At 51.3% G+C, this 12,403-nt stretch overlaps 1 protein-coding gene across 1 annotated transcript; it reads left to right on the forward strand.

The window, feature by feature from the left end:
• The first annotated feature begins 1,442 nt into the window (after positions 1 to 1,442).
• Positions 1,443 to 10,531, forward strand: FUZ (fuzzy planar cell polarity protein). The gene is made up of 6 exons (XM_077789836.1): positions 1,443 to 1,676; positions 2,505 to 2,600; positions 3,951 to 4,033; positions 4,543 to 4,601; positions 7,480 to 7,557; positions 10,317 to 10,531. The coding sequence occupies exons 1-6, from the start codon at positions 1,443 to 1,445 to the stop codon at positions 10,481 to 10,483; spliced, it is 717 nt and encodes a 238-aa protein (XP_077645962.1). The 3' UTR covers positions 10,484 to 10,531.
• The last annotated feature ends 1,872 nt before the right edge of the window (positions 10,532 to 12,403 follow it).

The following is a 12,403-nucleotide window of genomic DNA, read 5'->3' on the forward strand; positions in this document are numbered from 1 at the left end:
ATGCCACCCCCTGATTGGCGCGCCGCGCGCCCTTATTTGCATGCTCCTCCCTGTTTCGCGCGCCCTGCGCCCTGATTTGCATGCCGCCCCCTGATTTGCGCGCCCCGCGCCCTGATTTGCATGCCGCTCCCTGATTGGCGCGCCGCGCGCCCTGATTTGCATGCTCCTCCCTGTTTCGCGCGCCCTGCGCCCTGATTTGCATGCCGCTCCCTGATTGGCGCGCCGCGCGCCCTGATTTGCATGCTCCTCCCTGTTTCGCGCGCCCTGCGCCCTGATTTGCATGACGCCCCATGATTGGCGCGCCGCGTGCCCTGATCTGCATGCCGCCCCCTGATTGGCGCGCCGCGCGCCCTGATTTGCATGCCGCCCCCTAACTGGCGCGACGCGCGGCCTTATTTGCATTTCGCCCCCTGATTCGCGCGCCGCGCGCCCTGATTTGCATGCCCCGCCCCCTGACTGGCGCGCCGCGCGCCCGGATTTGCATTCCGCCCCCTGATTGGCGCGCCGCGCGCCTTGATTTGCATGCCGCTCCCTGTTTGGCGCGCCCCGCGCCCTGATTTGCATGCCGCCCCCTGATTGGCGCGACGCGCGCCCTGATTTGCATGCCGCCCCCTGATTGGCGCGCCGCGCGCCCTGATCTGCATGCCGCTCCCTGATTGGCGCGTTCCGCGCCCTGATTTGCATGCCACTCCGTGTTTCGCGCGCCCTGCGCCCTGATTTGCATGCTGCTCCCTGATTGGCTCGCCGCGCGCCCTGATTTGCATGCTGCTCCCTGATTGGCTCGCCGCGCGCCCTGATCTGCATGCCGCTCCCTGATTGGCGCGCCGCGCGCCCTGATTTGCATGCCACTCCCTGTTTCGCGCGCCCTGCGCCCTGATTTGCATGACGCCCCCTGATTGGCGCGCCGCGTGCCCTGATCTGCATGCCGCCCCTTGATTGGCGTGCCGCGCGCCCTGATTTGCATGCCGCCCCCTGATTGGCGCGCCGCGCGCCCTGATCTGCATGCCGCTCCCTGATTGGCGCGCCGCGCGCCCTGATTTGCATGCCACTCCCTGTTTCGCGCGCCCTGCGCCCTGATCTGCATGCCGCCCCCTGATTGGCGCGACGCGCGCCCTGATTTGCATGCCGCCTCCTGACTGGCGCGCCGCGCGCCCTGATTTGCATGCCGCCCCCTGACTGGCGCGCCGCGCGCCGTGATTTGCATGCCACCCCCTGATTGGCGCGCCGCGCGCCCTGATTTGCATGCCGCTCCCTGATTAGCGCGCCGCGCGCCCTGATTTGCATGCCGCTCCGTGTTTCGCGCGCCCCGCGCCCTGATTTGCATGCCGCCCCCTGATTGGCGCGCCGCGCGCCCTGATTTGCATACCGCCCCCTGATTGGCGCGCCTCGCCCCCTGATTTGCATACCGCCCTCTGATTTGCGCTCCGCGCGCCCTGATTTGCATGCCCCGCCCCCAGGAGCGGCTGCGGCGCTTCGCGGGCGCGGCCGGGACCGCGCTGGGCTGCCTGGCCTGGGCGGGGGGCGTGGCCTGGCTCGGCACCGCCCCCTGGGGGGCGTTGCCCGAGGCTGACTCCGCCCCCCTGCGCGCGCTGCTGGCCGCGCCGCCAGGGGGCGCCCTCCGAGGGGGCGTGGCCGCGCGCGACCTGCCGGTGTTCCTGCCCAATAGCAGCCCGGAGGTGAGGTCACGTGGGGTTTGGGGGGGAGTGGCGGGAAAATGAAGGCTGAAATGGAACAAGGAGTGAGCCCCAAATGACCCAAAAATGACCCCGAAATGACCCAAAATTACCCCAAAACTGACCCTAATACTGACCCTAAAATAACCCAAAACTGACCCTAAAATAACCCAAAATTGACCCTAAAGTGGCCCAAAACTGACACCAAAATTGACCCTAAATAGCACAAAATTACCCTAAAATTGACCCTAAAATGACCCCAACATTACCCCAAAATTGACTCTAAAGTAACCCAAAACTGACCCAAAAATAACCCAAAATTGGCCCTAAAATAAGCCTAAAATAGGCCAAAGCTGACCCTAAAATGACCCCAAAATGACCCCTAAATTGACTCTAAAGTAATCCAAAACTGACCCTAAAGTGACCCCAAATTACCCCAAATCTGACCCTAAAATGACCCCAAATAACCCCAAAACTGACCCTAAAATAACCCAAAATTACCCCAAAATTGACCCTAAAATAACCCAAAATTACCCCAAATCTGACCCTAAAATAACCCCAAAACTGACCCAAATTTGACCCCAAAGTGACCCTGAAAATATCCTAAAACAACCCAAAAGTGGCCCCAAAACTGACTCTAAAATAACCCAAAATTACCCCAAAACTCACCCGAAAATAACCCAAAATTACCTCAAAATTGACCCTAAAATAACCCAAAATTACCCCAAAACTGACCCTAAAATAACCCAAAATTACCCCAAATCCCCCAAAGTGACCCCAAATCACCCAAATTTCCCCAAATCCCCCAAACTGACCCGAATTTCCCGCCAGGTCCCGCTGCGGCTGCTGCAGCTGCGGCTGCTGCCGGGGGTGGGGGTGGGGCTGCTCTGCGGACCCCGGCCCTCGCTGCAGCACCTGCTGACCCAGGTGAGACCCCAAAACCCCCCAAATCTACCCCAAAAATAACCCAAAATAACCCCAAAATATCCCAGAAATATCCCCGAAACTGTCCCCAAAATAACCCCAAAACTGTCCCCAAAATAACCCCAAAATAGCCCCGAAATATCCCCAAAATAGCCCCGAAATATCCCCAAAACTGACCCCAAAATATCCCCGAAACTGTCCCCAAAATAACCCCAAAATAGCCCCGAAATATCCCCAAAAGTGACCCCAAAATATCCCCGAAATATCCCCAAAATATCCCTGAAATATCCCCGAAATATCCCCAAAACTGACCCAAACCTGGCCCGGCCCTCGCTGCAGCACCTGCTGACCAAGGTGAGACCCCAAAATCCCCCAAATTTACCCCAAAAATAACCCAAAATATCCCCAAAATATCCCCGAAACTGTCCCCAAAATAACCCTGAAATATCCCCAAAACTGTCTCCATAACTGACCCCATAACTGACCCAAAATCCCCAAAACTGACCCCGAAATAGTCCCAAAATAACCCCAAAACTGAGCCAGGGTTTTTTTGGGGTGTCCCCCCCCAAAATCCCTCCACAAAATCCCCAAAATCCCCTAAAACCCCCTCCCCAAATTCCCCAAAATCTCCCCAAATTCCCCAAAATCCTGCCGAAGTCCCCCAAAGACCCCTCCCCAAATTCCCCAAAATCTCCTCCCCAAATTCCCCCAAACCCCCTCCCCAAAATCCCTCAAAATTCCTCCCCAAATTCCCCAAAATCCCCCAAAGACCCCACCCCAAATTCCCCCAAAATTCCTCCCCAAAATCCCCCAAAATTCCTCCCCAAAAATCCCCCAAATCCCCAAAATCCCCTCCCTAAATTCCCCCAAATCCCCCAAGATCCCTCCCCAAAATCTCCCAAAATTCTTCCCCAAATTCCCCAAAATCCACCAAAATTCCTCCCCAAAGTCCCCCAAAATCCCCTCCCCAAAAATCCCCAAAATCCCCTCCCTAAATTCCCCAAAATCCCCCAAGACCCCTCCCCAAATTCCCCCAAAACCCCCTCCCCAAAATCCCCCAAAATTCCTCCCCAAAATCCCCCAAAATTTCTCCCCAGAATCTCCCAAAATTCTTCCCCAAATTCCCCAAAATCTCCCCAAAATTCCCCAAATCCCCCAAAGGCCCCTCCCCAAATTCCCCAAAATCCCCCCAAATTCCCTCCCCAAATTCCCAAAAATCCCCCCAAAATCCCCAAAACCCCCTCCCCAAAATCCCCAAAATCTCCCTAAATCCCCCAAAATCTCCCTAAATCCCCCAAAATCTCCCCAAATCCCCCAAATCCCCCCAATCCCCCTCCCCAAATTTCCCCCCAGCTCGTGCCCCAATTTTGGGGTCCCGTCCTGGAGCAGCTCCGGGCCCGGCCCCGCCCCCCCCCGCTGCCCCCCCAGGTTTTGGGGTGAGTTTTGGGGGGGACCCCAAAATTTGGGGGGGGGTCTGAATTTGGGGAGGGGGATTTTGGGGTGGAATCCCCAAATTTGGGGAGTTTTAATTTGGGGAGGGGGATTTTGGGGGAGAATCCCCAAATTTGGGGGGTTTAAATTTGGGGAGGGGGATTTTGGGGTGATTTTGGGGGGAATCCTCAAATTTGGGGGGGTTTTAATTTGGGGGAGGGGATTTTGGGGTGGAACCCAAAATTTGGGGGGTCTGAATTTGGGGAGGGGGATTTTGGGGTGATTTTGGGGTGGAACCCCCAAATTTGGGGTAGTTTTAATTTTGGGGGGGAGGATCTTGGGGTGAAAAACCCCCAAATTCCTGAAATTTTAATTTGGGGGGTGGGGATTTTGGGGTGGAACCCCCAAATTTGGGGCTGGGGGGGATTTTGGAAGACCCTTAAAATTTTGGGGGTGTTTTTTGGGTTTTTTTTTTGAGGGGGGATCCCCAAATTTTTCTTTTTTCCCCCCCCAGGTACCTCCTGATCCATCGGGGCCGGAAGCAGAGCGGGATCGTCAGGGGGGCGGGGCAGGGTTTGTGACCCCCCCCGAACCCCAAAATCTGAGCCCGGACCCCCCAAACCCAAAACCCCCCAAAAACCGCCCCGAAATATTCAATTGGCAACAAAAATAACCCAAATTCCCCCGGTTTTACCCGAAAAATGTCATTTTTTAATTCCCAAAACCGCATGGTTTATCCCCCAAAATCCCAAGAATTTCACCAAAATCCTCATGAATTTCACCAAAATCCCCCATTAATTTCCCCAAAATCCCAATTTCCTAAAAATCCCAAAATTTCCCACCAAACCCCCATAATTTCCTCCCCAAACCCCCTAATTTCCCCCAAAATCCCCAATTTTCCCCAAAATCCCCATGAATTTCCCCAAAACCCCAATAATTTCCCCAAAATCCCCATAATTTACCCCCAAAACCCCAATAATTTCCCCCCCAAAACCTTCATTTTTTCCCTCAAAATCCTAAATTTCCCCAAAAACCCCCATAAATTTCCCCAAAATCCTAAAATTTCCCCCCAAAACCCCCATGAATTTTCCCAAAAACCCCCATGAATTTTCCCAAAAACCCCAAATTTTCCCCAAAATCCCCCATAAATCCCCCCAAAAACCCCCATAAATCCCCCCAAAATTACCCCCATAAATCCTCCCAAACCCCCAAATTTTCCCAAAAATCCCCAAATTCTCCCCAAATGTACCCCCATTCATTTCCCCAAAATCCTAAAGTTTCCCCAAAAACCCCCATGAATTTCCCCAAAATCTTAAATTTTCCCCAAAATCCTAAAATTTCCCAAAAAAACCCCATGAATTTCCCCAAAATCCTAAAATTTCCCCAAAAAAACCCATAAATTCCCCCAAAAACCCCGAATTCCTCCCCAAACCCCAAATTTTCCCAAAACCCCCCAAATTCTCCCCAAATTTGCCCCCATAAATTCCCCAAAACCCCAAATTCTTCCCCCAAAAACCCCATTTTTTCCCCAAAACCCCAAATTTTCCCCAAAAACCCCATTTTTTTCCCCAAAACCCCACATTTTCACCCCCAAAAGCCCTCATGAATTTCCCCAAAAACCCCAATAACTTCCCCCCAAAAAACTTCATTTTTTCCCCAAAACCCCCATAAATCCCCCCAAAAAACCCCATAAATCCCCCCCAAACCCCCAAATTTTCCCAAAAATCCCCAAATTCTCCCCAAATTTACCCCCATGAATTTCCCCAAAATCCTAAAATTTCCCCAAAATCCCCCATAAATTCCCCCAAAACCTCATAAATTCTCCCCCAAAACCCCCCATGAATTTCCCCAAAACCCCCATAAATTTCCCTAAAACCCCCAAATTTTCCCCAAAAACCCCATTTTTTCCCCAAAACCCCCCAAAATTACCCCAAAAAACCCCATAAATTCCCCCCAAAACCCCATAAATCCCCCCAAAACCCCCCATGAATTTCCCCAAAACCCCTATAAATTTCCCTAAAAACCCCAAATTTTCCCAAAAAACCCCATTTTTTCCCCAAAATCCCCCCAAAATTACCCCAAAACCCCTCATGAAATTCCCCAAAATCCCCCATAAATTCCCCCCAAAACCCCATAAATCCCCCCAAAACCCCCCACGAATTCCCCCCAAACCCCCATAAATTTCCCTAAAAACCCCAAATTTTCCCAAAAAACCCCATAAATTTCCCTAAAAACCCCAAATTTTCCCCAAAAACCCCATTTTTTTCCCCCAAACCCCACATTTTCACCCCCAAAACCCCCATGAATTTCCCCAAAAACCCCAATAACTTCCCCCCAAAAAACTTCATTTTTTCCCCAAAACCCCCATAAAATTCCCCAAAATCCCCCATAAATTCCCCCAAAACCTCATAAATTCTCCCCCAAAACCCCCCATGAATTTCCCCAAAACCTCCATAAATTTCCCTAAAAACCCCGAATTTCCCCCAAACCCCCATAAATTTCCCTAAAACCCCCAAATTTTCCCAAAAAAACCCATTTTTTCCCCAAAACCCCCCAAAATTACCCCAAAACCCCTCATGAAATTCCCCAAAATCCCCCATAAATTCCCCCAAAACCCCATAAATCCCCCCAAAACCCCCCATGAATTTCCCCAAAACCTCCATAAATTTCCTTAAAACCCCGAATTTCCCCAAAACCCCCATAAATTTCCCTAAAACCCCCAAATTTTCCCAAAAAAACCCATTTTTTTCCCCAAAACCCCCCAAAATTACCCCAAAACCCCTCATGAAATTCCCCAAAATCCCCCATAAATTCCCCCAAAACCCCATAAATCCCCCCAAAACCCCCCACGAATTCCCCCCAAACCCCCATAAATTTCCCTAAAAACCCCAAATTTTCCCAAAAAACCCCATTTTTTTCCCCAAAACCCCCCAAAATTACCCCAAAACCCCTCATGAAATTCCCCAAAATCCCCCTAAATCTCATAAATTCTCCCCCAAAACCCCCCATGAATTTCCCCAAAACCTCCATAAATTTCCCTAAAAACCCCGAATTTTCCCAAAAACCCCCATAAATTTCCCTAAAACCCCCAAATTTTCCCAAAAAAACCCATTTTTTTCCCCAAAACCCCCCAAAATTACCCCAAGATCCCCCATAAATTCCCCCCAAAACCCCATAAATCCCCCCAAAACCCCCACGAATTCCCCCCAAACGCCCATAAATTTCCCTAAAACCCCCAAATTTTCCCAAAAAACCCCATTTTTTTCCCCAAAACCCCCCAAAATTACCCCAAAACCCCTCATGAAATTCCCCAAAACCCCCCATAAATTCCCCCCAAAACCCCATAAATCCCCCCAAAACCCCCCATGAATTCCCCCCAAACCCCCATAAATTTCCCTAAAAACCCCGAATTTTCCCAAAATCGCCCGAATTTGCCCCAAATTTCCCGCAGGCGGGGCGCTGCCGCCGCCGCTCCGGGCCGGGGCCCTGCGGCGCCTCCGGGTCCTGCTGGAGCCGCAGATCGGCCGCGGTGAGCGGGGAGCGGTTTTGGGGGAAATTCGGGCGATTTTGGGGCATTTCGGGGTTTTTAGGGAAATTTATGGGGGTTTTGGGGGAAAATTTGGGGTTTTTGGGGGAATTTATGGGGGGTTTTGGGGGAGTTCATGGAGGGGTTTTGGGGGAGAATTTGGGGTTTTTGGGGGAATTTATGGGGGGTTTTGGGGTAATTTTGGGGGGTTTTGGGGAAATTCGGGCGATTTTGGGGCATTTCGGGGGTTGGGGGGGAAATTTGGGGGGGTTTGGGGGGAATTTATGGGGGTTTTGGGGAAAATTTGGGGTTTTTGGGGGAATTCATGGGGGGTTTTGGGGGAAAATTTGGGGTTTTTAGGGAAATTTATGGGGGTTTTGGGGGAAATTCATGGGGGGTTTTGGGGTAATTTGGGGGGTTTTGGGGTAATTTGGGGGGTTTTGGGGTAATTTTGGGGGGTTTTGGGGAAATTCATGGCGGATTTTGGGGAAACTTTGGGGGTTTGGGGGTAATTTTGGGGGGTTTTGGGGTCACTTCAAGGGTTTTCGGGTAATTTTGGGGGTTTGGGGGAAATTTGGGGGGTTTTGGGGAAATTCATGGGGGTTTTTGGGGGAAATTTTGGGGTCATTTGGGGGGTTTTGGGGTGACTTTGGGGGTCCCTAGCGGGTCAATTTGGGGGTTTGGGGGAAATTTGGGGGTTTTTGGGGGTAATTTAGGGTTTTTTGGGATAATTTAGGTTTTTTTTGATATGAAATAATTTCGGGGTGCCCCCAAGACCCCACGGCAGCCCCAAGCTCTGCTACCTGGGGTCACTTTGGGGGGTTTTGGGGGTCCCTGGAGGGGTCATTTTGGGGTTTTTTGGGGTCATTTAGGTTTTTTTGGATAATTTAGTGTTTTTTTGCTACGAAATGATTTCGGGGTGCCCCCAGGACCCCACGGCAGCCCCAAGCTCTGATACCTGGGGTCACTTGGGGTGTCCCTGGAGGGGTCATTTGGGGGTTTTTTGGGGTCATTTAGGTTTTTTTGGATAATTTAGGGTTTTTTTTGATATGAAATGATTTCGGGGTGCCCCCAGGACCCCACGGCAGCCCCAAGCTGTGCTACGTGGGGTCACTTTGGGGGTTTTGGGGTCACTTTGGGGGGTTTTGGGTGTCCCTGGAGGGGTCATTTTGGGGTTTTTTGGGTCACTTTGGGGTTTTTAGGATAATTTAGGTTTTTTTTGCTATGAAATGATTTCGGGGTGCCCCCAGGACCCCACGGCAGCCCCAAGCTCTGCTACCTGGGGTCACTTTGGGGGGTTTTGGGTCACTTGGGGTGTCCCTGGAAGGGTCATTTTGGGGTTTTTTGGGGTAATTTAGGTTTTTTTGGATAATTTAGGTTTTTTTTGCTATGAAATGATTTCGGGGTGCCCCCAGGACCCCACGGCAGCCCCAAGCTGTGCTACCTGGGGTCACTTTGGGGGGTTTTGGGTGTCCCTGGAGGGGTCATTTTGGGGTTTTTTGGGGTCATTTAGGTTTTTTTGGATAATTTAGGTTTTTTTTTGCTATGAAATGATTTCGGGGTGCCCCCAGGACCCCACGGCAGCCCCAAGCTGTGCTACCTGGGGTCACTTTGGGGGTTTTGGGGTCACTTTGGGGGTCCCTAGAGGGATCCCTTTGGGGTTTTTGGGTCACTTTGGGGTTTTTGGGGTAATTTAGGGGTTTTTGGGATAATTTAGGGTTTTTTTTGATATGAAATGATTTCGGGGTGCCCCCAGGACCCCACGGCAGCCCCAAGCTCTGCTACCTGGGGTCACTTTGGGGGGTTTTGGGGTCACTTGGGGTGTCCCTGGAGGGGTCATTTTGGGGTTTTTTGGGGTCATTTAGGTTTTTTTGGATAATTTAGAGTTTTTTTGCTATGAAATGATTTCGGGGTGTCCCCAGGACCCCACGGCAGCCCCAAGCTCTGATACCTGGGGTCACTTTGGGGGGTTTTGGGGGTCCCTGGAGGGGTCATTTTGGGGTTTTTTGGGTCACTTTGGGGTTTTTAGGATAATTTAGGTTTTTTTTGCTATGAAATGATTTCGGGGTGCCCCCAGGACCCCATGGCAGCCCCAAGCTCTGCTACGTGGGGTCACTTTGGGGGGTTTTGGGGTCACTTGGGGTGTCCCTGGAGGGGTCATTTTGGGGTTTTTTGGGGTCATTTAGGTTTTTTTGGATAATTTAGGTTGTTTTTTGCTATGAAATGATTTCGGGGTGCCCCCAGGACCCCACGGCAGCCCCAAGCTCTGATACCTGGGGTCACTTTGGGGGTTTTTGGGTGTCCCTGGAGGGGTCATTTTGAGGTTTTTTGGGGTAATTTTGGGGTTTTTGGGAGAATAATTTTTTTTTTGCTATGAAATGATTTCGGGGTGCCCCCAGGACCCCACGGCAGCCCCAAGCTGTGCTACCTGGGGTCACTTTGGGGGGTTTTGGGGTCACTTTGGGGGGTTTTGGGGTCACTTTGGGGGGTTTTGGGGTCACTTGGGGTGTCCCTGGAGGGATCATTTTGGGGTTTTTTGGGGTCATTTAGGTTTTTTTGGATAATTTAGTGTTTTTTTGCTATGAAATGATTTCGGGGTGCCCCCAGGACCCCACGGCAGCCCCAAGCTGTGCTACCTGGGGTCACTTTGGGGAGTTTTGGGTGTCCCTGGAGGGGTCGTTTTGGGGTTTTTTGGGGTAATTTCGGGGTTTTTGGGAGAATAATTTTTTTTTTACTATGAAATGATTTCGGGGTGCCCCCAGGACCCCACGGCAGCCCCAAATTGTGCTACGTGTCGCTGCCCACCCACACCGGCTGCTGCCTCGTGCGCCCCGAGCTGACGCTGCTGCTGCTGCTGCCCCCCGGGACCCCCCGAGACCCCCTGAGCCCCACGGCTCTGAGCGCCCTCAGCGCCCTGGGGCACGGCTGAGAACCCCGGAAAAATAAAAAAAATAATAAAGTATAAGAGGAAATTGTATGGGGCGAGAGTTAGAGTGATAGAATGATCGTAAAAAATTTAGCTGAGCGGGTGGTGATGCGATGGGTGGGTTGGGGGTGGTGGAGAGGGGGAATGGGGAATTATGAGGGGGAAATGGGGGAATTGTGAGGGGAAAAATGGGGGAATTGTGAGGGGAAAATGGGGGAAATGTGAGGGGAAAATGGGGGAATTATGAGGGGAAAAATGGGGAAATGTGAGGGGGAAAATGGGGGAATTATGAGGGGGAAAATGGGGAATTATGAGGGGAAATGGGGAAATGTGAGGGGGAAAATGGGGAATTGTGAGAGGAAAATGGGGGAATTATGAGGGGAAATGGGGGAATTATGAGGGGGAAATGGGGGAATTGTGAGGGGGAAATGGGGGAATTATGAGGGGAAATGGGGGAATTGTGAGGGGGAAATGGGGGAATTGTGAGGGGGAAAATGGAGGAAAATATGAGGGGGAAAATGGGGGAATTGTGAGGGAGAAAATGGGGGAATTATGAGGGGGGGAAAGGCGGGAAATGTGAGGGGGAAATGGGGCACGGGTGAGACCCCCCAGAAAAATAAAAAACAAAATAAAATATAAGAGGAAATTGTATGGGGTGAGAGTTATAGTGATATAATGATCATAAAAAATTTTGCTGGTGGTGAAGTGGGAGGGGGAATGGGGAATTATGAGGGGGAAATGGGGGAATTATGAGGGGGAAATGGGGGAATTATGAGGGGGGAAATGGGGGAATTATGAGGGGGAAAATGGGGGAATTATGAGGGGGAAAATGGGGGAATTATGAGGGGGAAAATGGGGGAATTATGAGGGGGAAATGGGGGAATTGTGAGGGGAAAATGTGGGAAAATATGAGGGGGGAAATGGGGGAAATGTGAGGGGAAAATGGGGGAATTGTGAGCGGGGAAATGGGGGAATTGTGAGGGGGAAAATGGGGAATTATGAGGGGAAAATGGGGGAAAATATGAGGGGGGAAATGGGGGAATTGTGAGGGGAAAAATGGAATTATGAGGGGGAAATGGGGGAATTATGAGGGGGAAAATGGGGGAATTATGAGGGGGAATGGGGGAATTATGAGGGGGAAATGGGGGAATTATGAGGGGAAAATGGGGGAAATGTGAGGGGGAAATGGGGGAATTATGAGGGGAAAATGGGGGAATTATGAGGGGGAAAATGGGGGAATTATGAGGGGGAAAATAGGGGAAATGTGAGGGGAAAATGGGGGAATTATGAGGGGAAATGGGGGAATTATGAGGGAAAAAATGGGGAAATGTGAGGGGAAAATGGGGGAAAATATGAGGGGGGAAATGGGGGAATTATGAGGGGGAAAATGGGGGAAATGTGAGGGGGAAATGGGGGAATTATGAGGGGGAAAATAGGGGAATTGTGAGGGGGAAAATGGGGGAAAATATGAGGGGGAAAATGGGGGACTTGTGAGGGGGGAAATGGGGGAATTGTGAGGGGGAAAATGGGGGAATTATGAGGGGGAAATGGGGGAATTGTGAGGGGAAAATGGGGGAATTGTGAGGGGGAAAATGGGGGAATTGTGAGGGGGGGGAAAGGCGGGAAATGTGAGAGGGAAATGGGGCACGGGTGAGACCCCCGGAAAAAAAAAACAAACTTAATTGTATGGGGTGAGAATTATAGTGATGATGATAATAAAAAATTTACCTGAGTGGGTGGTGATGCAACAGGTTGGGTTGGGGGTGGTGGAGAGGGAGGGGGAATGGGGAATGGAAGGGGGAAATGTGAGGGGAAAATGGGGAAAATATGAGGGGAAAATGGGGGAAATGTGAGGGGGAAATGGGGAAAATATGAGGGGAAAATGGGGAAAATATGAGGGGAAATGGGGAAAATATGAGGGGA

The sequence above is a fragment of the Lonchura striata genome, chromosome 38 (genome assembly GCF_046129695.1).
Source record: "Lonchura striata isolate bLonStr1 chromosome 38, bLonStr1.mat, whole genome shotgun sequence".
In the NCBI taxonomy this organism is placed as follows: domain Eukaryota; kingdom Metazoa; phylum Chordata; class Aves; order Passeriformes; family Estrildidae; genus Lonchura; species Lonchura striata.

Coding starts and splice junctions, on each gene's coding strand:
- FUZ (XM_077789836.1), top strand. CDS start 1,443: ATGCCCCGCCCCCAGGAGCGGCTGCGGCGCTTCGCGGGCGCGGCCGGG. Junction 1,677..2,504: donor TGCCCAATAGCAGCCCGGAG/GTGAGGTCACGT, acceptor ATTTCCCGCCAG/GTCCCGCTGCGGCTGCTGCA. Junction 4,034..4,542: donor CTGCCCCCCCAGGTTTTGGG/GTGAGTTTTGGG, acceptor TTCCCCCCCCAG/GTACCTCCTGATCCATCGGG.